At 35.6% G+C, this 27,739-nt stretch overlaps 1 protein-coding gene and 1 non-coding gene across 2 annotated transcripts; both read left to right on the top strand.

Annotated features, from left to right (window-relative positions):
• Positions 1 to 2,321: 2,321 nt before the first annotated feature.
• Positions 2,322 to 4,295, top strand: LOC145683081 (uncharacterized). The gene is made up of 2 exons (XM_081754439.1): positions 2,322 to 2,769; positions 3,139 to 4,295. The coding sequence occupies exons 1-2, from the start codon at positions 2,322 to 2,324 to the stop codon at positions 4,293 to 4,295; spliced, it is 1,605 nt and encodes a 534-aa protein (XP_081610565.1).
• A 15,631-nt stretch (positions 4,296 to 19,926) lies between these two features.
• On the top strand, positions 19,927 to 20,010 carry TRNAL-CAG (transfer RNA leucine (anticodon CAG)). The gene has a single exon. It is a non-coding gene; the product is annotated as a tRNA-Leu (tRNA).
• Positions 20,011 to 27,739: the final 7,729 nt, after the last annotated feature.

The raw sequence follows: 27,739 nt of genomic DNA, 5'->3' as shown, positions 1-27,739 counted from the left end.
CATTGCACGTACAACACAAATGTTTCTTACTCGTTCTTCAAGCCTCCCCCGAAACAAAATCCACTGCTGATGCAAATAGAATTCTCTCTCTCTCTCTCTCTCTCTCTCTCCCGCATACGTTCCCGGGGCCCAACTTTAATTTTAAATGGAAGCAAGGGGTGAGTGGTACCTTGTTCGATAGATCTTTAAAAACTAAAAAGCGTTGTGGCAAAAGATCTCTCATATCGGGCACTGTATTCAAAATGGCCGCCAAGACATGTTGCCTCTATCAGATACAGTAAAACGTGCAGTACCACTAATATGAAAAGGGTTGAACATAAATGAACCGAACAAAAACTCAAATAGAAAATGTCATGTGGCACATTGATTGATATTGTCGCGGAGGCTTCCAGGGCCACCCTTCATGGGGGCCCAGGGCGCAATTTCAAAATTGTAAATGGAAACATGGGGTGAGTGATATCTCGTTCGATATATCTTTAAAAACTAAAGAGTGCTGTTGCAAAAGATTGTTCAATGTTCATATGGGTCACCGTTTTCAAAATTACAACCAAGACATGGTACCTGCATCAGATAAAACGTCCAGTATCACTAATATGAAAACACCAGAACAAATATTCGAATAGGAAATCACAGAGGGTATTTATCATTCTATAACTCGGGAATGTCGCAACAGTCGAAAAGATGATTAGAGTGAAAGTGCCATAATGGAAAGGAAGAAATCTAACTTCTAGAAATTTATCCTAAGCTCACTCCGTGAGTGAAGCGGGAAGGATCGGTGAAATTGCAAATGGGAGCCTTAGTTTTTGCAAATTGTATCTACGAAACAAAGTTATTTGAAATGTGTTTTTATAAGGGATAAATGTCTTTGTAATGGGATAAAATCAATGAAGAGCTAAGAATAGAAGTCAATGGAGAGCTTTTGTGAATGCGGCATTGAACCTCTGGGTTCCATAGGCCATAGAGTTAGTTAGTTAATGGGATAAAGCATGTAAAATTCTTGTTAAATGGTATCTTCCATTTTGATTGCAGGCAATGGTTTGATGCAAAAATGAATCAATTGAAATGCGAAACAAATTTGTCGAACAATGCAATTTTAGAACAATGTTTACAAACGTATTTTCTCAAATTGCGCTACGTAAAGTATTACATATTGCTAATTTAGTTATTTAACAAAACCACAATAGCCCATACATTATTTAGTGTAACAAAGAACAACAGAGCATTACTAACATCAACATTTTGGAGATCTCTAATAACTCAAATGGCATGGCCGGTGCAATGCGCATCAACTGTAACTTAGCGTCAAATGCTATGATCATGGTATAATATATTTCGAATGAATGAAGGAACAAAGTTACAAGAAACGGAAAATTTAAATGTTTCTAAAGACTTTACTTCGAAAACGCGCTGACATACGTCTCATCATGTAGATGCTTCCAAAAGACTTAAATGCTTATAACGCCATTTACAACAATTATTTCAAATCGTTACAGAGATCCAAACACATTAGTAGTGATTGCATACTGCTTAAAATGACGTATTTGTATTAAATTTTTATAATGATTATTGCTTTCCTTTGCTTCTATAACATTACAACAATATTTTTTGGTGGTTTTAATCACAAGTCGCAGTTACATTATTTTAAGCAGTGTTGCCCACTTAAATATAGCCCTATTGCTAAATATTATTCTAAATATGTGCAAATAACGTAGATAAACTGCAAAATATTTTAGAATTAGGTACTCGTAATTTGTTTTATGGTGCAAGAATGCTTTCAAGAGACGACGTTTTTCATAGTCTTTGGGCTACTTATAATGTTAATGTTTAAGTCTTCGTTCCAGCAATACATGTAAATGCAAATTGTAATTGAAATTAAATGTAACTGATACATTTTCAGTAACACTAGTTCAGGGGCGGATCCAGGACCGACTTCTGGGGGCGGTGGGTTATCATACTGCTACTTTTAAGGCCTGGGGGAGAAGCTGAACTCCTACCAGGCGCCTCCCCAGGTGGCGGATTGGGGAAGGCCTGCTAGATATAGCAGGTACCGAAAAATTCGGGGCGGACCAAATCAGCACTGCTGCCTTGCAGTTGGTAGGAGGACCTATAAAGGCTAAGGGAAGACGACCCTGACAGAAAACTCCTGGTCCTCCAGGTTGGGGGTTGGGCGCAGGGCTAACAACCTTGTCTCGGAAAAACAAGATGTTCAGAAAACTACACCATTGCCTCGGATAGGACAGAAGAATGGAGACGACGGGAGAAAGAAAACGGACCTGATACTGGCAACCTGGAATGTACAAACAATGTTACTACCTGGAAAAATGGAAGAAATAGCAAACGAAGTCACAGAGCACAAAATAGACATCACCGCAATTCAAGAGATAAGGTGGCACAACCATGGAAGAATAGATAAGAAGAACTACACAGTCTACTTCAGTGGCACACCCACAAGAACAGGACAATATGGTACAGGCTTCATAATACGGAAAGAAATAAGAAAAAGCGTATTGCAATTCAATCCAGTAAATGAACGCATATGCACATTAAGGATCAAAGGAAAATTCAGAAATATAACCTTAATATCAGTACACGCTCCAACAGAAGAAAAAGGTGAAAAAGAAAAAGAAGAATTTTATGATTTACTGGAGAGAACATGTGACAAGATAGCCAAATACGACATGGTGATAATTCTAGGAGACCTCAATGCGAAAATAGGAAATAAAGACACGGTTGACAAAGTTACTGGAAAATATTCACTCCACGATGAAAGTAACCAAAATGGTTACTACTATAAGAAACTACTAAAAGAATTTGCAATACGAAACAGAATGACCATAAAAAGCACCTACTTCCCACACAAGAAAATACACCTTGGAACATGGAAATCGCCAGATAACAATACTATAAACCAAATAGATCACGTCATCACCAACCAAAGACATGCTACATCGATAACGGACGTAAGATCACACAGAGGATATAACTGCGACACTGATCACTTTCTAGTTAAAGTCAAACTCAAAGAAAAAATAAGCAAGATGCAAAACACTCAAAAGAAAGTAAGAAAAAAGTGGAACGTAGATAAATTTGAAACAAAAGAGAACACACAAGCATATGAAAAAGAAATAAACAAAATAGTGCAAAATAGGGAAACAAACGAGAGAACAACAATAGAAGAAAAATGGGAAAGGGTAGAGTCGGCGCTGAAAGAAGCAGCAGATAATACAATCGGACAGAAACACAAGGAAGAGACTAGAGACTGGTACGACGAAGAATGTAAGGATATAATAGACAGAAAGAATAAAGCAAGACAAAAATTGCTACAGAGAGAAACACGAGGCAACTATGAAAGGTACAGAGAGCTAAGAAAAGAAGCTAATAAAATGTGCAGAAGAAAGAAGAGGGAAAAAATGAAACGTGAAATACAAGAAATAGAAGCATTGAGCACACAAAATGAAGCAAGAAAGTGTTATGCAGCAATAAAGAGAATAAACAAAGACTACTTAACAAGAAACATAGGATTCAGGGATAAAAGTGGAGAACTGATAGGAGATGAACAGAAGATACTACAGAGATGGGTAGAATATTTCCAAACACAATATGGTGAAATTGATGAACAGAACAGCTCCAGTAAGGAAGGAACTCAGCAAGAGACAGATAATACAGACAGTGATGACAATGAGAATAAACCTACAAAAGAAGAAGTGGATAAAGCCATCAGAAAACTACGAAACAACAGATCACCAGGTGAAGACGAAATAGTAGCGGAAATGCTAAAACACTCCGGAACCCGAATGAAAGAAGAAATACATAGGCTGATAGAACAAATATGGGAAGAAGAAAGGATACCAGAAAAATGGAAAACAGGAATAATCATACCATTACACAAAAAAGGAGATAAAACTGAATGCTCCAATTACAGAGGAATCATGCTGTTAAACACAACTTATAAAGTTCTCACAGGGATAATCAATGAAAGAATAAAGAAACACACTGAGAAGATACTAGGAGAATATCAATGCGGGTTTAGACCTAATAAAAGCACAACAGACCAATTATTCACATTGCAGCAGATCATTGAAAAACACTATGAACACGGAGTAAAATTGCATATCCTATTTGTAGATTATGAGAAAGCATTTGACAGCGTGAACAGAAAGCAACTAATAAAAGCCATGAAGGAATTCAAGATACCTGGGAAACTGATAAAACTCACACACATGACATTAGAGGAAACCTCAGCAAAAGTAAAAATATGTAGAAGACAGTCTAAGCGAAGAATTCAAGTACTATAAAGGAGTGAAACAGGGTAACAGCTTATCCGCAACATTGTTCATAATAGCACTGCACGCCGCGATCTGCAACATATATAAAGGAGGAACAATATTCACGAAAACCACACAAATATGCGCCTATGCCGATGATATAGCCATAGTAACACGCACAGAGAGAGACATGAGGAAAACATACACACAGCTAGAAAAAGAGGTTAACAAAATAGGACTGCGAACTAATATAAAGAAAACAAAGTACATGGTAATAACAGCGTACGCAACAGAAAGAAATCAAAAATCAATCATAATAGAAGGTAAAGAATTTGAAAAAGTAGACAAGTTTAAATATTTAGGCCTAATAATCACAGATAAAAACTCCATAAAAGATACAGTAAAGGAGAGAATACAACTAGGCAACAAAGCATATTGCGCAAATATGAAGTTACTAAAAAGTAAAAACACAAGTAGGGGAACAAAAATGAGAATATACAAAACGTTAATAAGACCAGTAGTAACATACGGCTCCGAAACATGGCCACTGACAAAAGAAATCGAGAAAAAACTCAGAACTTTCGAAAGGAGAATAGTAAGGCAAATTTACGGACCAATTAAAGAACAAGAAACCTGGCGAATCAGAACTAACGAAGAGATCAACGACATAATAGAGAATCAGGATATAGTCAGATTTATAAAATCGAATCGACTAAGGTGGCTGGGACATGTAATAAGAATGGACAGCGACAGGATGCCATACAAAATCATGAAAGAAAGACTCTACTCCAGCAAAAGAAAAGGAAGGCCAAAAACCAGATGGCTGGACGATGTGGAAAGTGATTTGGAAAAACTGAAGGTTCGAGGATGGAAAGAAAAATGCAAAGATCGGGAAGAGTGGAGGCAAATAGTGGAAGAGGCCAAAGCCCACCCAGGGCTGTAGCGCCAAGTGGTAAGGTAAGGTAAGGTACTTTTAAGGGCTCCAAACTTTGGGATGTGTTTTATTTATAAATATAAAATAAGAAAGTTTCCTCTTGGGGGGGCGATCGCCCCCCCCCTGGATCCGCCCCTGCACTAGTTGTTTCCCCTAAGCCTTAGGCCTGGTGTACACTTTATATTAAGACCGTGCTTAATTAAAAGTTCTAATTACACCCTAATTACATTTCACTTGTTTTAGTTTGACCACCGACCACCTCAAACTCGATCCATACCATATAGCTATATGCAATTATTCAAGGACTTACAGTTAGTAATACACAGTATTCATTCTTGTTTTGTTTTGTTTTAGTTTAACGTCCCACATTTGTGCTAGGGCGGCTAAAGGAGACGTGGAGCTAATGATTATAGTGGAATCCGAACCACTTCAGTCGTTCAACTTTACCCCTACCGGAAATCTAACTCGGGACCACGCGAACCGAAATCAAGCGTGCTAGCCGCTAGACGAAATGGGGGTCCTCACATTGTGTTGATTTAAATCATCCAGTCAGTGTTGCCAGATCCGAAGATTAAAAAGTAACGTGTCTGCACTCCGAAAGTAGCGAATTCGAACTATTTGTAGCCCAAATATATAGAAATGAATACTGATGGTGCTAATGAAATAATTTAATATGAACTGTAAAATGTGCTGCACGTATTGCAAGAGGAAATTAAGATCGACGGACGAAAACAATTCTAGACTGGATACCACGAGACAAAAACAGTCTAGGAAACCTCCGCATACAAGAAGGTGTGACGAAATCAAGCACCACTGAGAAGTAACCTGGAAAAGAATTGTCCAAGTTAGATAGTTGTTGGAGAAGAATTGGAAAGACCTTCATCCAGCAATGGATTGATAATGGTTGATTATGATGATGGTAATGATATTATTATATTTGGACCTCGGAGGTAAATAAAACCAAGTCATAATTTCGTAATTTTAGAGAAGCGAAAATCCGGTTTCTCAACTAAGACCTATAGTACTGTTTTTGAAACTTACTAAGTAGTTACAAAGTAGTAAGATGCTTTCAGACCTCTATAGTTAGACTAGAAAGAATATAGTCTATTAAAAAAGTATTGTTAACTCAATTTCGACCAAAAAGTGACTTAGCATAGTCTACCTCTGTACACTTTATAGACCCATATATATAACTTTTACTAGGTAAGGTAGGGTAAAAATGGATCCAAAATTTAATGAAAGTCGTAGAGCGAAAAAAAAAATATATTTGACTATTCAATCCATCATGTTGCAGCAAAACTTAAAAAAAAAAAAAAAAATAGATACAAATAACTCGAATCACCTATATACTTATATGATATATATGTTCAAGTTTCGCAAGTAATTTTCAATCAATATAAAATTTCAACGTTATGAACGCACGATTAGTTTTCTCGAATAAAGATTACATGCACCGTTAAGAGCTCAGTAATAAGATTAATCTATGCTACGGCACTGGATATGTGCTTACGTAATGAATTACGACATTATGAACTTGTATAAGAAACAGAATGCACTTAAAATGAGACGCAAACTATGCGAAACATCGGACTTTGAATCTAACTTGTTTTGTGATCCAACTCGAGACCTCACATAGCAAAGATGAGTGTAGTAGTTCCCACCAAAAGGTTCAGGATGTTCGTGTTTTAAAGTGTCAATTAAACACGGAGATGTGAAACGGTAATAAAGCATTTCATCAATTTGAAACAAAATACGTATATTGTAGTAATAATTTACCCTATCTGTTAAGATAATGAACGTTATATTCCTTTTTTTAAAATGGCAGTCAATGCAGAATGTATTAAATAATAAATGAGAAATTGTAAAATATAAATTTCGGTACGATTTAATAGATCCACATTCGTGCTGCTATGTGTTGCGTTATCCGTTAGGAGGTATTGGAACAATTCGGATTCAAAGGAAAGAAATGAACTACTGTATAGTACTGGAGTTAATTTAGTAGAGTTTAATTGTATAGGCAGTTCTGAGGCTATATGAGACAGATTCTATTGCTGAAAGTGAAATATGGGTTAAGGGTTTTAGGGTGATATACCCACTGATCATCGAAACTGGAATACACACATGGAAAGCATTAGCACTAGCAAATTAGCTATGAAGAGGTACACCATACCATAATTCTAAGTCAAAGTGAAATGAAAAAATAAGCGGAAACGACAGACTATACGAGAATAATACTTTCACTATTTTAATTTCACACTATTTATTTCGAGACTTTCGAGACTTTCAAGACGAGACCGAGACTTGGTACTCGAGACCGAGACCGAGATCGAGACAAGCATCTGTTGACCGAGATGAGATCGAGACCGAGACGGTGATTTTTTACTCGAGACGAGACCGAGACCGTTACTTATCAACCGAGACGAGACCGAGACTGTACAAAGTCTCGTCTCGTCTCGTGTCGATACCATCCCTAATAATTTTGCTCCAAATGATATCCTTTTTTGTCCCCGTTAAACTCATGTTAAACAATTCCATGTTATACGGAGACTGAGAACCAACATGTACTGTATCAACGAATGCCTGCGATATTTTAACTTCAAAACAGCAATTCAGCAAATAATCTTTTGTTTGTTTTCTGAATACAACAAAAATTTGTTTCCATTATAATTATTTTATTTATTTTTTTATATCAGTTCTACAAGTAGACCAACCTTCTACTACGTAACTTTCTCACAAGTTAACTGAGGAGCATTTAAAGAATACAATATACGTTAAAAATAAGGAAAAAAAGAGACAAAACAAATTGTAGATCACCATATTGATCTGCTGTAGCCACGACAAATCAAAACATTCACATGGGAAGAAAATAGTCTTCTGAATGGGGAGCACTTTTGACAATTTTCTTTCTCTGGCAGATTTTTTCTCAAAAATAAAATAAAATAAAAATAAAAATATGTTTAAAACAAGTCTTAAAAAATACACGTGTTTAAAACAAAATGTTTAAAACGTATATACAATTTGTTTTAAACAAAATCATTGTTTAAAGCAAGTTTTAATCATTTCTTTTAAACATTTTGTTTTAAACAAAACAACCCTGGTAGGTAGGTACATATGTGTCCTCCAGTTGACTCTACATTCGCTGTATGGTGATTCTACGGTTGCCCACTTGGTCTGGAAGTAACCAGATTAACGTAGGGCACTTCATGATTACAGGATGTTTTCTTTCCGTGTATGGTTCAAAATTGCATGTGGGGAATGAAAGTTAAGTCTATTCTGAATTGCGTAAATTTTTCTTTGTGGTCTTAGAAATCCAGTTCATTTCGTTCCCTTCAAGATACACTATTAGTTCAAAATCAGTGGCGACTCTACAGTTCTACAATAGAGTAGTCACATCCGTAATGGTGTGAAACTGTCTTTGCACCTCCTCTCCCGTCACAAAATCATTCCATGACGTTGGAGCTTCACGTGATGTTTTACTTTAAAGACATTCTTTAAATTCTTATGTGTATAAATATTTTAGGAAGAATGTGCAATTCTGTAATCATATATCCAGTATAAGTCTTATATACAGACATATTTTTCTCAATTTTACTTGTTTCATTCAGCACAAAACATTCAAGCTACTCAAGAAGTAAAAACTAACTGAAGTTGCCAACACTACTCAATCTATTTCTTCAATTGAATATTCTAAATTGATTCTGTAAATGAAATGAAATTTCTAATTTTACGTCCTAGGGTAGAGGTCTTCAGATGACTCGGCTACACACACCACTAAGTCACCGAAGCCCCGCTACAGTAGACTTCTAAATCATGCAAACCATTTCTTGCCACCTCGCAGTTTTTGCTATATGAAGTTAATTTCTAGTATTTCGGATTTGAATAGAAGATTAACACATTGTTGGGATGCTGAATCGGTTTCAAAAAATCTATTTTTTGGTATCTATTTTTTTTCAATGGAAAGCAATATCCTTTGTACACCACCAGGCGGGGATTTGAATGAAATAGTAGACATTCACGTTGGAGGCCCTGGTGACCCTTCTCACTATCACAGGGTAATGATTTGATATCTCGTTGAAAAACATGTGGAACACTGATTCCAACGAGGTACCATTTGTGCAATTATCATCCTATTCGTAGAAGAAGGAGGAGGTAAGAAGAAGAAGAAGAACAAACAAAAATCCTAAAAATATAAAAAAAAATAGAATTCGTGGGACCCTGGCAAACCTTATATTCACTCTAGGCTGACACAATGAAGCTAATGTGTAGTCAATATAATAATATGTAGGAAATAATGTGTGACAATAATATAAAAATAGTAGCTGCTATACAAAGCGAGATAAAAATTCAAAACAAAATTCCTAACGTTCTGTAACAATTTGTGTGTAGGAGAACAAGTCATTGAATTTGATGTTCGAGATTCTCCTCCCCCCTCTTACCATAATACCACGTTATATGCACACTATTTTTTCAATATTGTTTGTAAAAAATATAGAAACAAGAATTATACTTCTAGACCAACTCAGTGAAAAGATATCTTGTCTTACATGGAACCGTACAGAAAATAAATGTAAGCTAAGTAAAAGATTGGCCAACTTTGCCCGTCCCCTAATCCCCCCTCCATACAAGCAACAAGTGCTTTTGCATTGTATTCAGCGTGAATGGACTACTTCATTGCTTCACATACACATTTTTATGACAATACTCCCAAGAGGGGAATGCCCCACAACCAAAAGAAACCTGAAGTAAAAAATACCTCGAACTTTACACTCTCCTCACTCCGCCGTGGTGCCACCCACATACAGTAGATACATTGCATGTTGGTGGCAACCTTCACCCTTGAAGACTTGAAGAATACATTGAATCAAAATTATTTTCTAAAATAATTAGTTGGTGAGCTGTTAAGGTTTAAAATATTGTCGCAACAGTTGAGTCCTTCGGCGTCTAAAGGATATTAAAATTGGAAGCTTTAGTAAATTTCCGCCATTTTTGGTCTTAGCAGAAAGATGCAAATGAAGATAGTCTCTCTCTTTCTTTGAGACGTTCAATCATGTTCGGAAAACCGCGTGTTGCTCTTTGTTACCGTTTTCGCTCTATGGCGATCAGTGTTGAAACAAGAAAAGATTTATTTCTATCATTTTCAGTTTGTGTACAGAGTTGACGGAATAGATGGAATATAATGCTGAAATCCTAACTTGATTACAAGAAACCGTTTTTCGAAATCTCTTACTGTTTCTGCTGTATGGAGATCAATATTGAAAACCAGAAGTAGAAGTAAATTTTTACCACTTCCGATTTCACTAAAGAGATGTGGATGAAGATATTTTCTTTTGCTGAAGCACTGAATGAATTTCAAAAATCCGTTCATCGCCATCCGCTACCGATTTTGGTCTATGGGGATGCTGAAATCGGAAACCGTGAAATTCTACCACTTCAGGTTTCAGTAAAGGGTTAGCAGATGGCATGGAACCTATTCTTGGGAACTGAACCGATTTAAAAAAAAAAAAAAAAAAAAAACTTCTAAATGTCCCTTACCGTTTAGTTCTTATACTCGTTGACAGACAGACGAGCAGTGCCGTTCCATAAGACTGTTTATGTGTAGGATAGTTCGGGAAACTGTTAATTAGTTCATTTAATGGTATTTGAAGTTACTCAAAATTTCCATTTGTTGTTGTTGTTATTGAGTTAATAACAGAAAATAAGAAATGAAATCCATGAGTTTAACGTCCCGCGATTATGCGTGTTAGGCTAAGGGAGACGATAATTAAAGCAAGTGAATGATGATGGAAAAAATGGTGGAATGAGAAAGTCGGAGAAGAAGGGAGTGTCTCGATAAAACCCGCGAGCATAATGTTGTCCAGCACAAACTTACTTGGTCGGTAATCGAACTAGGAACCCCAGGCACGAGAGTGTAAGATCTCTACAACTGAGTCACCGTGACCCCCCTCAATAGAAAGTAAAAGAAAGTGATTAGCGTAAACAACATCCATAGCATGAGTATTACATAATTTGAATTCAATGTGAAAATTCTTCCGCGTGTATTAATATCAATGAGAAGATCTACTGAATCACCTATTTATGTATAAATTAAACAAATCAGACAATGAAACGCTCTATACTTCAAGGTTATTAAGAGTATTTCCCGATGACATAGGATGTAAATAATCCTTCATATAGCTACTACCGTTACACGAAGGTAAACCGTTGTATTGTGGATGGCCGCAGCAAACCTTGAAAATTATTTCCGCATCGCAAGTTATGATAAATGCATGCACAAAATATTGAATAATCGCATATGCAATGTTGCATGTAAATAAATATTTCATCTAGTGCAGAAGGTTGTATCTAAATATTAGCAATAAAAATTTTGATCATTTTATTGTTTAACAGTGCATGATGTTTCAATTTTAAATTTAATTTAGGGGTGTTTTATTGTATTGTACAGTAGGCCTACTATTAGGGATTTAACGAAAAAAATATCCAAGGCTAAGACATAAAATCACTAATCCCCTTTTTGTTTGTTTGTTTGTCTCCTTAATGTCTACGAGTATGCTCTGCTGCTAAGGAATACGTTGATAATGAAATGGATGATAATGGTGGGATGAAGAAAGTGAAAGAAAACGGGAGAACACCGAGAAAACCCACGGAGAAGGATTTTGTCCATCACAACACCTAGTGGTCGAAGTGAGACGGTATGTGGTGGTATGCCATACCGCCTTTGGTTTTTCAGTGATTAAGGAATACCGCCTCTGGGTTTTCAGTGATCAAGAAATACTGTCACGGGAGAGTAAATTTCTTAAGTAGAAATAATTACTAAGCTGACAACATCGACATTTTTGTTATCTTTTTCCTACCTTTTGTTTTTAAAATGAAGTGTCTTCAAAGAAGTTCATCTAGTTTATATTTTGATATGCCATATTGAATTGTTTCTTTCGATGTGCGTGTGTGTGTGTCTTCTTGTCTTAATTCATATAAATGTCATGTTTTGATCATGAGCGGATTTAAGGGTTGTCTGCTGTGGAAGCGATTTTTCCGGGTGTTTGGAATACCCCTCAGTCAAGTGGGTAGTCCGGGAGCTTTCCCGCAAGGAATTATTAACAAATTCGATTTTTGAGCATGTTTGTGTATAATTCAATATAAGAGGATATTTTTTTTAGAAAGTTGTTGGCGAGGGGTCAAAGTCCCTGCATACCCCCCTGTAACTAAACAGAAGCTCTCCAGTGGTTTTCAGTCATTATGTAAATAGAAATGCAATCTTTCAGGCAACATACCCTCACTGTATTTCAACATTTCGATAGCCGGTATGTCGAGTCAAAATCATAATAAAACATACCGCCTCTGCTTTTTTTCCCACTTCGAACATTGACAACACTCACTTAGTGGAAGTTGGACTCAAACCAGTGACCCCCATGCAACATAGATGTATGTGTGTGTGTGACACCAAGAGAAAGACAAATGCTATCTTTTAGTTTAACGTGCTATGATTATGCCCTGCATAGGCTACGAGAGACGCGTGATTAAAGCAAATAGATGATGATGGAATAATTGGTGGAATGGAAATGTGAAAGGAAATAAGAGTGCCTCGAGACACTCCACGAACACCATGTTATCCATCACAAACTTACTTGGTCGGAGATCGAACCTAGAACTCCGCGTACCAGAGTTAAGCACTCCACCACTGAGCCACCCTGCACTCCAAAAGGAAGAAAGAGAGGAGCTATAAATATAACTCAATATTCTAAAATTTCGAATTATGTTCTTGTTGAAAAATAACTTTATTACAGAATTGTCCATAGTGAGTGCACATAGACGATTGTGTGCACATGAGATCCTAGATCAGCTTTACTATTCTAAAAATATTTCTTTGTTTAGATTGTAGGCGTTGCGTTTCTGTTTTATTTTTCTTGTTCCTCCCTTGCTACCATGAAATGTATCGGTTATAGAGCCTACATAAAGTTAATCTTTTCAGTTAATTTTTTACCTTAGTTTAAAAGTTTGCAGGGCATACGGTCCCGACGAATAGCGTTTATCTGTTAAGTCCACAAAATAGGTACATTTCAAAGGCTATATGAGACATAGGCTTATGGTGTTTAGTGAGGTCCGAACATGATTTGTCGCCCTGAGCCCAAGATCAGTCTTCCACTTTCAAAGCGAGAATTGTAGCCATTTATTTATGACCGAGGAATATCTTCTCCCCGGCATATGCACTGGAAGCTGCTTAGGGTCGATTTTCTGTGTGTGTGTGTTTCCTGGGCATAGTAAAAAGGAAACAACATAAATTCCGGTTGATTAACTAATAGTCAATTAACTAACTTTGGTTATTATCATTATTCGCCTTATGTAAATAAGGAAGAAAGAAAACTTAGAGGAAAGGAAATCAAAGTTTCCAAAGAGGAACTTATCCAAAATTATCAAAATGCGAAACAAGAATGCATCTACCTCTTCAATCAAAGAAGAAAAGAGCCGCTTTATTACGTCATATCATTAAGTAGATATATTTTCTTGTGTTAACACACTTTATAAACACTTGAAGAAGCTGTTTCTTTGATAATTCAATATGACAAATCCAATGCAAAACATGGTAAACAAACAACAATATTTTCGCAAACACAACCAGTAACAGAGAGGAAGAGATAGTAAGGCACACACAGCTCGTTGTACAGTATATAGCCTAGCTGGAAGGAAATACATAATGCCACAACCAATACGGCACCTATTTTGCAGTATCTTGTGAAGCTCTTGACCTTGAGCGTGTATAAGGTTGTCAAACGTATTTTGAAGTGGAAAATAGCTATTTCTTCGACTATACCTTATTGAAAATCATTCCGAAAACGTTCTATCGCAATGCTATTCAACCGGGGGACGCATACCTCTAAGGGTACCCGAAGATAGTTCTGGGGGATACATAATCCTAAAATAATCATATTTTCAATATGTATTGAATGATCATAGTTGGAAAATTTATTGAATAATCAGTGCTATTTCACAATTTCTTCCATTTCCATCAACATACGTATTTGTGCAAAGTGTTTCTCTGCATTAACATCAATAAAAACAAAGCACAAAAAATTCTTGAATACAGAATCAGCTTTGATTCTCGCAGTCTTGAAGATTCGACCAAGAATCGAGGAGTTAGCACCCCGGCAACAATTTCAGTCATCTCATTAACAGGTTAGTTCTAAAGTAACCTTTATTTATTTATTTATTTATTTATTATTTTTTTAAAATTTTTAACAATGTCGTCAGTGTGTGAATTGTCAGAGAGAATAAGGGAAAAAATTCCTTCAATAGGGCTGGATGTCTCCCATATGTTTTGAAATTTTCCATGTTAATTTTTCCAAAAGTGCACTTTATTCCCCCTGTAAATAGTCTTTTCATTGACTTTTTGTTGGGCCTAATTGTCCCCCTTTTTAACCAACAGAATATGTGTATTAAGTTTATTAAGTTCATTTCGATTTAATTTATTTTAAACAACTTCAGGGGTTCACAATTGGATGGCGAACTGTGTCTAGGGTTACGCGAGAAAAAAAGGTTGAATAGCACTGTTCTATTGGATTATCATACTACGAAAAGAACAACGCAAATGGAACACTACGAGTAGAAATACTCTCCATCAACAACACCTAGGCCTATCTCCAACGTTCGTGGAGACTGGACCGGAGCAGAACGTGATAAACAGTTTTTGTCCAGTGTACGGATCACTGTCGAAGGTTTGGAATAATTGAACCGCAAGTAGCTGTCTAACGAATGGAACAAGTGATAATCTGACCGTGTGACGTGGTTCGTTAGCGTTCCCCAATCAAGTTTGAATATATTATCATGGATGACCTTAGAAGTATGTGACTTCGATTTATTCTGTAGGAAAATAACATGTCTGTAATGTACGAACACTGACTTTATCGTTTCTCGAATTTTCCATCTGCTGCGACTACAAAGTTGCATTGATTGTCTGCTCAGGTAGCGACAGATCACGACAAATGATACTCCGAAAAGAGCACCAAACATCTTATAATTTTTCTTTTGATACAGTGGTGGTTTTGGTTGTTTCAGATATGGACAAACATCTTCCTATATGCACTATTGAAATTCGTTTTCGTATGGCGAAAGAACGAATGAATGCCACAAAGAATTGGTGCACCATCAGTTTTCGCATGTGACACCATGGGTTGTTTTAAGGCATGTTCTTGAATGAATCTTGCAGCTGTCATTAAAAAAAATCTTGAAACCCTTCCATATTTCTCCATGTAAACATAGTCTTGAAAGGATCATACAACATTTTTTTTTCATCTTGCAAGGAGTTGAACTATGTGCAACTTTCTGGGACGTCTTGCTTGCTACCTGCTATCGCCCTCTCGCTGACATAAAGGTAAAACCAGTTTCGCCGCTTCCGAAACAACGGATTCTTTTGAACAGGGAGGAGAAGCGCGCCAAAATACACGTTTTTTAATGAGGAGGTTCACGAGTTGTCCACTAGAGTGCAGTGCTGCATAGGTGGAGATACCTTTCTTGCTTTCAAGAAGTTGTAGTATGTAAGCAGTATATAGAAAGATCGGGTTGCAAGGTTTATTTTATGACAGCTACAAGATTCATTAAAATGGAAACATGGTCTTAGTTATCAACTTTCACCTGCTTCGCTTGGGGTGACTTCGTTTATCTGTGAGTAGTGGATTCAGTGAGTAGTGGAGAAAGATCAAATATAAAATTAAGTAAATATTTCTTTGCTATGCATTTGTTTCTTTAATTGAAGTCAGCAACTTAAATAAGTGACCATATATTTATTTCATACTAATTTCTAGAACCACAGTATCTCGGTTTGAACATTATTTTTCCTGCTTAATTTCTTGTCTATGCATACCACGTGTCTACGACTTCTTCACCACATGGTCGATGATTAGATTCAAAATTTCCACACAACTGCCGTTAGTTCGAAAGTTAGTTCTTTCCTCGAAAGTAATAGACTCTACTACGTACTGTGTGAGGTTTAAAGTTTTCGTTGTCAGTATTCATCCTTTATGTGTAAATTAGAAGTATATTCAGGTGATATCAACCAACAATGATCAAGCCGTCAAGTATCGTAAAGAATCCAGTTCTAACTGCACGTTAACACTCTGTTCAAAACGGATATTTTCCTGACATGCTCATAGTGAACAAGAATAGGCATTGCTCGTGGCGTTTTCTGAGTTTCAACTCTACTCACCATATAATAGTACCAATCGTCCCTTATTATACCGTATCTCAATATAATAAAAATGTTGGCGAATTATTTAGACAGTCTACAATTGAATGCTTCATCCAATATTTCACATGTTTGGTAATTGTCGACTTCAATATCCAATCTAATATCAAATCTAATTTAATTAAATCAAATCTAATTCTCTATTGACCTATATTTTACGCATCAAATTTCATGCTTTTAACTTGAGTCAAACTTGAACCAAGGAAATATCGCAATTTTACTTGCCTTCAACTCCAGAATAAGTACAATACTTGAACTTAAAGTGCGTTCCAAATTCCAAAAGTCCCTGTAAATGTGATTTTAAAATTGATTGAAATTTCAAAAAAAACTTTGGTATACGAAATTTGAATCACGTTCAAGACGTCAAATTTGAAGGATTTCTAACATACGTAAGTCACTTTTGACACATTTAACCAGAGGCGCACCTACGAGGAGGTCCACCGAGTCTGGATCCGCTAAGTATACATTTGTGTACTTTCTTCATAATAATATATATATATATATATATATATATATATATATATATATATATATATATATATATATATATATATATATATATATACTTGTTTAGCATATGAAATGATTTAAGTAGCCTAATGATTTGATGTTTCACTTCATCTCTAGCCTTTCTTTTGTTAAAAAGCAATCTATTTCTATTATTCTTTTCGCAGAGTACAGTTGGCAGCACTTAACAATTACTCATTGTCTTCTCGAATGTAAAATACTACCTGTTCAATCTATATATATAAAAGAGAACGTACAAAATCCTTTGTCCGCTCATCACGCTAATACGGCTGAACCAATTTCTTTCATTTTTGGGGGGTTATTAGGATTTGGACTCTAGATGGTTTTTATCATATCACTTTAATTTTTAATTACCAGTGTCTTGAGATAATTGACCATTCAAGTGTCCATAACGTACAAATCCTTTGTTATTAGTTCATCATAGGTAAAAATAAACGTATTTATATGCAACCCGCATGACCGTGTCACTCGGCGGGTTAACATAAATGACAGGCGATATACAGCGGAAAATAGCTTGAATCTTCTGTTTAAAATTTTTTAATTGATTTGCTTATTTTTACAGACACTTTTACAATATGCCAGCACCGGGATGACCGCAGCGAAGCGGGGCGGGTTAACATAAATGACAGGCGATATAATGTTAAGATTTACTGCAATCTTCTATGGTTTTTATCATATCACTTGAAAGCGAAAAAGTAAAAATTATCTAAGTAACAAAGTTTATTGCGTTCCGGGGTGACCGCAGCGAAGCGGGGTGAACGCTGCTAGTCCTACATAGAAGTAATGTCTGGTAGTATTGAACTCGCAAACTTTGGACCCTTCTCAACAAAAAATTTCTAGCTGCACGCTTGCTTGAAATTCACAATGGAGATTGATGTCCGTCAACTTGTAGGTTTGATTCAAATTTCATGGACGTTTGCAAGTTTAACCTGTGAAATTTGAAAGAAACTTTTACGTTGCCGTGTCTATGTATTTTGTTTCAAATTAGAATCAAATTTAATTGCTCTAACTGCACTGCCGTGTGTACCTCACTTCCTGTGATTTGTGAGTATTCCGTAAGAGGTGCGCAATGAAAAGATTCATCGTCGTTCTGAAATTCGTTAAATGACCGTTGTACTCATCTATCGCCTCCCCACAGCACACCTCATATATTTTTACTATTTTTTTCGTTATCATATGTTCTTATTTTAAACTGGTAAATAGTATACATACACTAACAGGTTCTTTCTTTCCTCTTTTTCTCACTTTGAATCCAAAAGTGTTAGGAGGAAGGTTTAATGTCACCACGTAAAAGTTTGACAGTGGTTTTGAGTATCTAATATTTATATAGTTTTTTTTTATTCAGTCCCACCCATCTGGGGAGTTCTCACTCTACACCGTGTCCCAAAAGTCCGGTTATTTTCTTTTTTTATTACACAAAAACTAAAGTGATATAGCTATCGTGTATATGTGATATGAAAGAGGATCTCAAATGTTTTAGTTTTATTTTTCAGGGAATGCTCGTAGTTCCAACATTCACCGCAGTAGGCGTTGGCGTCGGCGTCGCGTAACTGGAAGTACATACCTCGATATGTTGCAACATTGGTTGTTCCCACAAATACAAGAAGATACTGACAAATTCCGGCAGGAAGACGCCCCTCCCCATCATCATCACGACGTTCGTGAATTCCTGAACAATGAGTTATCTCAACGCTGGATACGGCGAGCAGGGAAAATGATCAGTGTTTTCGACACGTGGCCTCCAAGATTCCTGGATCTAACTTCCTGTGACTTCTTCTTATGTGGTTACATAAAAGAAAGTGTGTAGGTGCAACCGTTACCAGAAAATGTAGAAGAACTCTTCAGGTCCAGGTTTGAAGAAGTTGCTACCACTGTCTCTCAGGATATGGTCCAACGAGTATGGCAAGAATTTAATTACCGTCTAGACATAGGTCGTGTTACACATGGTTCGCTTATCGAGGCATTGTGAACTCATACATTAAAAAAGAAAAAAAATATACTCGTTCATATGACATATACACGGCAGCTATATCACTTGCATTTTTTGTGTAATAAATTAAGAAAAGTCTTAACGGACTATTTGGGACACGGTATACTTCTGCCTGTTTCACTTCATGTAGTTGAGGATTTTTTTTAACCTTTACATTATACCTGTTCTTCAGTTGTTTTTCCATAGGACTACTGCTGTTAAAAAATGAATCCTTCCCCTGACAACACAGCAAAGCACACAGATATTGCTCTTTTATCTAGACACATCCTCTTATTTAATAGCAGAATAAGCGTTAGGGCGGAGTTTTTCCCATAATGAAATGGTCAGTTATTCTGTTGATTCTAATTCGTTCCCCGGTGTGGGTACTCGGTCGAAAAAGTGTAGAAAGTTTCTCCAGGTGAGCCATCCTGAATGAGGTTTTCCTGAGTTTTGCTCTTTCACCAAGGAAATGCCGGGGTAGTACCTAGCTTATAGGTCCCAGGATGCTTCCTTCCCTTTTCCTGGATAGTGTGCTCACTGAAGGATGTCATCTCTCATGCGTGACGGGATAAACGGTGATAGATACCAAAAGCCCAGAAATCGAACTCTTAAATCTATCGATTCCTGAAGTAGGAAATTTGGAATAAATACTTCCATCTCGATCCTTGCAAATGTATGTGTCTATCAAGCACAAAAGAAATGTGTAATAATCGAATGCATTCAGAAGGTTTTCGTTTGCTAATACTGAGCTGGAAAGGGGCATATATATTCGCCTAGATGTTTATGCAACACGTAAGTTTGAATGTATTTAAAGTTGCATATCAGTGTTATTCACAGACTGATATGGTTTTCCTTTAAAATAAGGATTTTATTATTATTGTTGGAATAAATATGAAAGATAATTTCTTTATATACGTACGTAATAGCTTGGGACTCATAAAAAAAATAGCGATGCAGCTTACTTAATCCAAGGGCTTCCAGAAGATAATGAACGGTTGTCAGGATGGCCGAGCGGTCTAAGGCGCTGCGTTCAGGTCGCAGTCCGGTCTTCCGGGCGTGGGTTCGAATCCCACTCCTGACATTGAAACTTATTTTACATGAAATGTTTCATTTTCTTAATTACCATACCTACAATTATTAATTAGATCAGCTGAAAGTATATAATTTATTTCTATGTTATGACTATAGAGTTTAAACGGCTGCTGTTATTTAAAAAAAATTAGATTAGAAACAACCAACAACTTTCCTATTTTAATTTTTTTCATATCTTTACTCAAAATGTAGTTGGACTGTGGCTCCTGACTTCTGATACACACGGTATACAATGAGGAGAAAGTTACTGAAAATAGCGATAATTGACAGGCCTATGTCTTTTCCTGAAGATAGGTTGTAGCCAATGTTCAACTTAGGCACTTTCATCCGGAAAGATTTGCCAGTTTTGGTAAGGACTAATTTGATAGCAAATAATCCTCGATAGTTTAAAACTTATTTGTACTTTTTCATATTTCGCTGTAAGTTACGATGATTAAATCCGCAATATTATTAGAGCAAAACTGGGAGCAACGTCCAAGAATGAGACATATGCCAACTGATAAATTAGTTGAATGAAATATCATCATCATCGGTATTCTACCATTATTGGCAAGTCACTCGTTGCAACTGAGAAGCCTTCATGCTCTACGGTTCGTCTTCACGTACGATTTTTCTGTTTTGATACCGTTCATTATCAATTGTAGCCTCCTTCTCATTTCTTTCTCTCATTCTTGCCACTATACCCTCTAGTATATCCTTCATGATAACAATATTCTCTCTTAAACAATATCCTAACCACTTTTTCTCCCTGTTTTCAATAATATCTAAAATTGTTATTTTCTCCTTCACCATTTCTAACATCCTATCATTCATTTTCCGCTCCACCCACTATATTATCTCTATTCTTCTCCACGAGTTCCCTCGTGGGTAAGCTGTTAGCGTACGAGGCTTTGAAATGGGAGACCTGGGTTCGATTCCCGGCGATCAGGTACTTCAGTTTTTATGTTAAGCTCTAGGTTCATGTCTTATATAGCCCAATTGCTAAAAAAAAACGCTAAACTGATTATCAAATCATTGTTCTCCATATCCACATTTCGAAAGCTTCCAGTCGTTTTTCATCTGGATGAGTGTAAATCCTCATGTGTACTTTTTGAGAAAACAGAGAAAAAACTGTATTTTCAAACATAAAAATTGATGCAGTATGATAACCATGACTAACTAACTCTATGGCCTATGGAACCCGGAGGTTCAATGCCGCGTTCACAAAAGCTATCCACTCACTTATATCCTTAGCTAATTGGATCCACTTTCTACTTTGTATTCCTATTTCTGCGAGATCCATCTTAATATTGTCCTCCCATCTGCGCCGAGGTCTTCCTAATGGTCGTTTCCCGATTAGTCTTCCAGTCAAGGCTTTGAAAGTGTTTCTACTTTCTTCCATTCTAGCTACATGACCCGCTCACTTAAGCCTCGTAGACTTGATGACCCTAACAATGTTGGGTAAACCATATAAATTATGTAGTACCCCGTTATGAAGTTTCCGCCATTCCCCATTCCCGTTCCTCTTAGGTCCGAATAGTCGTCTCAGGATATTGTTCTCAAATACTTTCAGTCTATGTTTTTCTCTCAGAGTAAGTGACTATGTTTCCCAGCCATACAGAACAACAGGCATGATTATCGTTTTATATATTTTAAGCTTCAAATTCTTCGACAGAATTCGCGACGACAAGAGATTTTGAACCGAATAGCAACACGAATTCCCTGCTTTTAGTCGACATTTAATTTCTTCGTGAATATGATTTTCGTCTGTTAATATTGATCCTTAATATTTGAAAGTATCCACTTTATCAAAAGTATTATTTAATATTTTAACGCCTCTACAATTTGCCATATTCCTGTCCCGAAGCACTTCCATGTATTTAGTTTTCTCTGCATTTACTTCTAAACCCATGTCCCTGCAAGCGTTTAATAAGATCTCTGCATTTCTTTCTATTGTTCTCCCATCATCCCCTATTAAATTTACATCATCAGCATATTCCATAACCTGGTGAATACCGTTCAACTCAAGACCCTGGTTGCTATCTTTGATTTTTCCTTATGGCATATTCCAGAACAAAGTTAAGTAATAATGGCGACAACGCATCTCCTTGTTTCAGGCCACTTTCGATGTGAAAGCTCGTGGACAAAAATTTTCCTACTCGGACTTTACTTTGGGATTCACTTCAACATATCTTAAGTAATCTAATTAGCTTTCTTGGTATTCCAAGTACTGTAAGAACGTTGTATAATGTTTCTCTCCAAACCGAGTCGTAGGCCTTTCTAAAGTCAATAAATAATTGATGTACCGGGGTATTGTATTCCCACTTTTTTTCGAGTATTTGGCGAATGGTAAATATTTGGTCGATAGTTGATCGATTTCGTCTAAATCCGCACTGATAATCTGCACTGATAACCATGACAACTGTTAAAATGAAACGGATAGCGAAGTACGTCCTTATAAAACTTATCATTAAGGCATTAGCAAAACGTCAGTGTACAGGATGGTTAATGAGATATTGTTCAAAATTATGGTTATTACATGTTAAACTTTAGCTTTGTTTACCTGTAATATTGTCCGAAGATGAGACATAGGCTTATATCAATCGAAACATGACACCGAGCACATTAAAATTATATACTCGACAGTAAATTTTCAAAGTAGTTTTCCAGAGAAACAAAATTTTTATGGAGTCAACAAGTACGTCATTCTTTGCCACTGGTAGTTGATAGTTCTTTACTCTGTAGAAACAGGTTGCTTCTTTATTTATGTACTAACTGAAACACTCGTTCTTTGCATAGAGAGAATAAGATTTATGCAATATATCAAAATTGAAGGTACAAAAAAATCAGTGAAATAAACAAAGATGATTTGTCGAATAATAAACAGATATGAGTGAAATATGAGTTTCAGTATGAGTGAAATAAACAAGTACTGAAGAGGACCTATCTGCTCCCGGACCAGTTGCCATGTCCTTCTTTGTCTAAACTTGGGCTCAAATGTAATTGGCACTATCAGCAAGCAATCAGTTCAATGATCCTGAAAACTATGGATTCAAAACTACTATCGGTCATCTTGAACACGATGTGGCCTAAGCTGGACTTGAATTGCGTCCGGAGTGTTAGCATTTTTCTCAGCGATGCGTGGTAAGTTTGGACTAGGCCCCACAATCCCCACCACGATGGGTGCTAAAATGGAACTTTAAAAGCACCGGGAATGTTACCATTAATCGCAGCGACTGCGGAAACTATGAATTTGATAATAATACCGCTCATTTTGAACATGTTATTTGTTTCAACCCTTCCCCAATCCCCCATAACGACGGGGGCTAAAGTTGAACTTGAATGATGATGGGAGTGTTAATATTCATCTCCTTGACCACGAAACTATGAATTTGATACTAATATCCCTCGTACCCAGGTATTTATCATCTCCCTTTATATCTATTCATACATTTTGACCTCCATAATTTCCCCCAATCGCCGAAATTTAGAAAAACAAGGCTTTGTACAAAATTAGACCTGTTGAAGATATATCCATTTACCAAATTTGCTGCCTCTAGATCAGTGGTTTGCAACCTTGTTTACTTGGCACTCCATCACAGATCTTTCATATTTCACGTCTCCCCCCATCCCTCGTTCTTTTTATTCGTTCGCCATATGCGGTTTTTGGCTAATCTGTTCTGCGACTTCAGTTACAGCTTTGAATTCTAAAATCTTAAATAATAATAATAATAATAATAATAATAATAATAATAATAATAATAATAATAATAATATCTATATTTACACGAGTTTATATATTGTTTCCAGCAAGATTTCTGCCTACCATCAGTGGTGGATCTAGAAGGTAAAAACTAGGGAAGCAACCAGAACCCAGACTATGTGTCATGAGTTTGCTATAAACTTGCAAAAATATATAAACAATAGCTTAAATGATTTTTGCCACTGGAAAAACTTCGGGTCCTAGGCTCCCCCGGCCCCGAGCTATATTCACTATATCCACCATTGTAGTGCATTATTATTATTATTATTATTATTATTATTATTATTATTATTATTATTAGTAGTAGTAGTAGTAGTAGTAGTAGTAGTAGTAGTAGTAGTAGTACCCGTACCAAATATGGTTTTCATGAAACTACGGTTCTTACTCAATAGTTATTTTGTGTTTGTACGACATTTGATTTAATATCTCTTTGTTACACCATTTATAATAGTTCTAAGTTAAAAACCATAAGAATACTGAATTACAATTTAGTATACATTCTTTGCTCCTATTAAATCAATTATGAAATGCAGAGGCGGCCTTGGGGGTGGCAACTGGTGCAACGCCCTAGGCCCTAGGCCCCTTGTTCCGAGTTGATATTTTTCTTACTCAATGATATAAAAGTTGATTTGTAAAAAAAAAAAAAAGTTTACAAATTAACTATTAAGTCTTATGTATGGTTTCCATGCGAAGTGTAATGTGAAATGGAAATGAATAAAGAGGCAAGGGCAAAAGATGCAGTTCAATTACGTAAACAACAACACACTAGCTTTGATAATTAGGATCACTATTCACCATTCAGCATGGTGGCCAACAAGTAATCATATTAATAATTAAAACGCAAACGCAGCAAGGATTTCTGTGTCTGTTAAAGTAATGTACAGTCACAGAAATTTCAACTGCAGTTGTGCTCTAGTTTTTTATTTATTTATTTTATTTATTTATTTATTTATTTTTGTGATTCATGGACCACTGATGCTGGTATTTACTTTCGTCTTTATTACTTATTGAAATTGCCTGCCTAAATTTTGCAATGGTGATGGCTTTACCAATCGCACATTTATATTATGTATGTTTTTTCGAACTTTTTTTTATTATTGATACAATTTCAGTCGTCAAGATTGTTAAATTGGCCACATTTTGCCAATTCATAACAGATAATTTTACCAGTACTGTATCAGAAATTTCGACAACATTCGGCAAGCTCTACTATTGTAACAAAGAATGTCAACAAACGCAGTCGCGTGATTTAAGCAACAAACAGCGCAGTGGCGATTTCTTTAGTTTCAACTGTCAACCAGTGTTCATAGATTTTCGTAAGAAAATTTTCCTAAATTACTCAAAATTTTCCTATCTAATTTTCCCTAGTTTGTTGAATGACCAATTCCTACAACAAAAGTTACGTGATATATTAGAAAAGTTAAGATTTATTTTCCTATATTAAATGAGTTGCAAATTGCAGTTGTTTTTTGCTTATTTTTTTATTTATCCTTCACTTTTTCTACAAAATACACCCAACAAACAATGGATGCAAATTACGCTACTTTGAGCACACACACTCAGAAGAATCCGTATCCCAATTGAGTCGTAATAAAGAAAGCAATCAACCTGGCTGCTAAGCTGCCTTTACTCGCTTTCCCTCGCTCGGCATTACGATGTATATTGAATATTGAACTTTGGTAAAGAAAGAAACCAATCTGGTTACTAACCCACCTTATACCTATACGAGCGGACCAGCATTTTAGAACCTTCTTCTCCCCCCCACACAAACTATTGGCATTGTATTGGTTTATTTATGAAAAACAAAGATAAATTTAAGCATCTATATTAAGCAGCTTCGTTAAGCGTTTCGTCAGCGATTGTGATGAAATCAGGAATTCAAACGTCAGCACATTCCTTTCCTATGACGTCAGCCGTAGCTCTATGAAATCATCAAATACCGTGTCAGTCCATTAATCATTTGAGCAAGTGCGTTTCAGCAGGAAAGATGTGAACTTCTAACGATAAAGAATTTCTCTTCGCAAGCTATTATCCAATAAATATATTTCAAACAAAATATGTGATGATTGGTATCAGTGCTACAATATTTGAACATGTGATTCGATTGGGCAAAGCAGAACAATTTGTTGTACAACTGAACTTTGAAGAATGGCAAATATTATGTTCACGAATCGACCAAATGAACGATTATTTTCATGATGAGCTAAATGTGACAACAGTCAAATCATTAGGCTCAAATCATGAAGTTGTGCTACGTACAGTCCTCGAAGAGAAGATGGTGCTCAAACGGAATGTAGCAAATTCATCAATGTATTCCAGTGTGTAAAACATGCAGTGGAAGTGTGCAACAAAACAAGTATATTCCTGAAAAAGTACTATTTTCAGAAATGTACTTACACATTGTACAATATGTATCTAGATGTTGTGATGGTTGCCAACATCGTTCGTGGGTGTATATCTGTATTGATAAACAGTTTATTTGTTGTCAAATGGACATTGAGTTTCCACCAATTGATATTGCAATTGACCTTAAAAGACTTCAATTGGAATTAAAATTATACGTACGCTAAAGACAAACTAGTGCAAGAAGTTCAAAATACATTGTATCGACAATATCCAGATCCTTTATGTGGTATAGGTCTATGTGCAGTGTATAAAATCATCCATTTCAATGATTTGTGTTTTTCATTTCAAGTGCAACCCCATTTTTGACGTGTACTATTACATCATGATAAACAGTGTTGCCAGATGTTTTGGTTCTAAACAGTTCCCGTTCTTTATCAATGAGTGCACAAACAAAAATTTGAAACCAAAATTTTCAAAACAAAAATTTCAAATCAAAATTTTCCAAATTAAAATTTCAAACAAAAATTTTCAGTTTTGAAACGAAAAAAAATAAAAAACATTTCCCACAAATTTCAAACGAAAAAATTTCAAACAAAATTTTGAAAAAATTCAATAAAAAGTTTTGAAAAATCTTACAAAAAAATTTCAAACGAAAAAACTTCAGAAAAAAATTGAAAAAAATTCAAAAAGTTTTGAAAAGATTTACAAAATAATTTCAAACGAAAAAATTTCAAACAAAATTTTGAAAAAGTTTCCACCAAAAATTTTAAAAAAATAATTTTACACAAAAAATTTTTAAAAATTTTGAAAAGAAATTTTGAAACAAAATTTACAAACAAAAATTTCAAAAAATTTTTAACCAAAAAATTGGAAAAAAGTTTTCAAACAAAAATTTTCAACAAAAATTTCAAACAAAATTTTAAAAAGAATTCTCAAAAAGATTTCAAACAAAATTTTGAAACAAAATATTCAGAAAAAATTTCAAAAAATTCAAGCAGAAAGTTTCAAACGAAAAGAATTTTTAAACAAAAAAATTCAACTAAAATAATTACACGCTTCACGGTTAACCATTAATCATTATCCGTTTTTTAACTATTCGTTTAACAAATAAACGGTTTTGATCATATTGATCAGTGACTAGAAAATGTTGAACAAAAGTGTTCAAACCAAGATTTTTAAATGTTAAAAAAACTTAAAACTGAATGCACCAAAGAGTTGAAAAATATAAGCTAATCAGATTGCACGAAAGATAGTGATCAACCAATCAGATTGCATGAAAGATAGTGATCAACCAATCAAATTGCATCAACAATAACTTTGCCAGTGTCGGATTACATCACCTTGTGATTAAATTTCAGTGTTGTAGCATATATTGCCTTTCGTCTATAAGTCATAAGATTCAATAAGATACCTATCAGATTTCTGAAAACTCAAGGTTAATTCAACCACCACCAATGACCGTAGACTATGAGCTTAACTAAAGTTCAAAGTATTGTTTCAAATTTCGCGCCTCATACTAAAATTTTGTTTATCACAATTCCCAAATTTAAAGAATGGTCCTACGTATCTCTCTCGATATACCTAAGTCTTAGAATTAATCATATAATTACATGTTGTAGTTAGGTCTCAA

Source organism: Thermobia domestica, chromosome 4 (assembly GCF_964235325.1).
Source record: "Thermobia domestica chromosome 4, izTheDome1.hap1.1, whole genome shotgun sequence".
Taxonomy (NCBI): Eukaryota; Metazoa; Arthropoda; class Insecta; order Zygentoma; family Lepismatidae; genus Thermobia; species Thermobia domestica.
The sequence above is the reverse complement of the archived record's forward strand: the minus strand, read 5'-3'. Positions and strand labels throughout refer to the sequence as shown.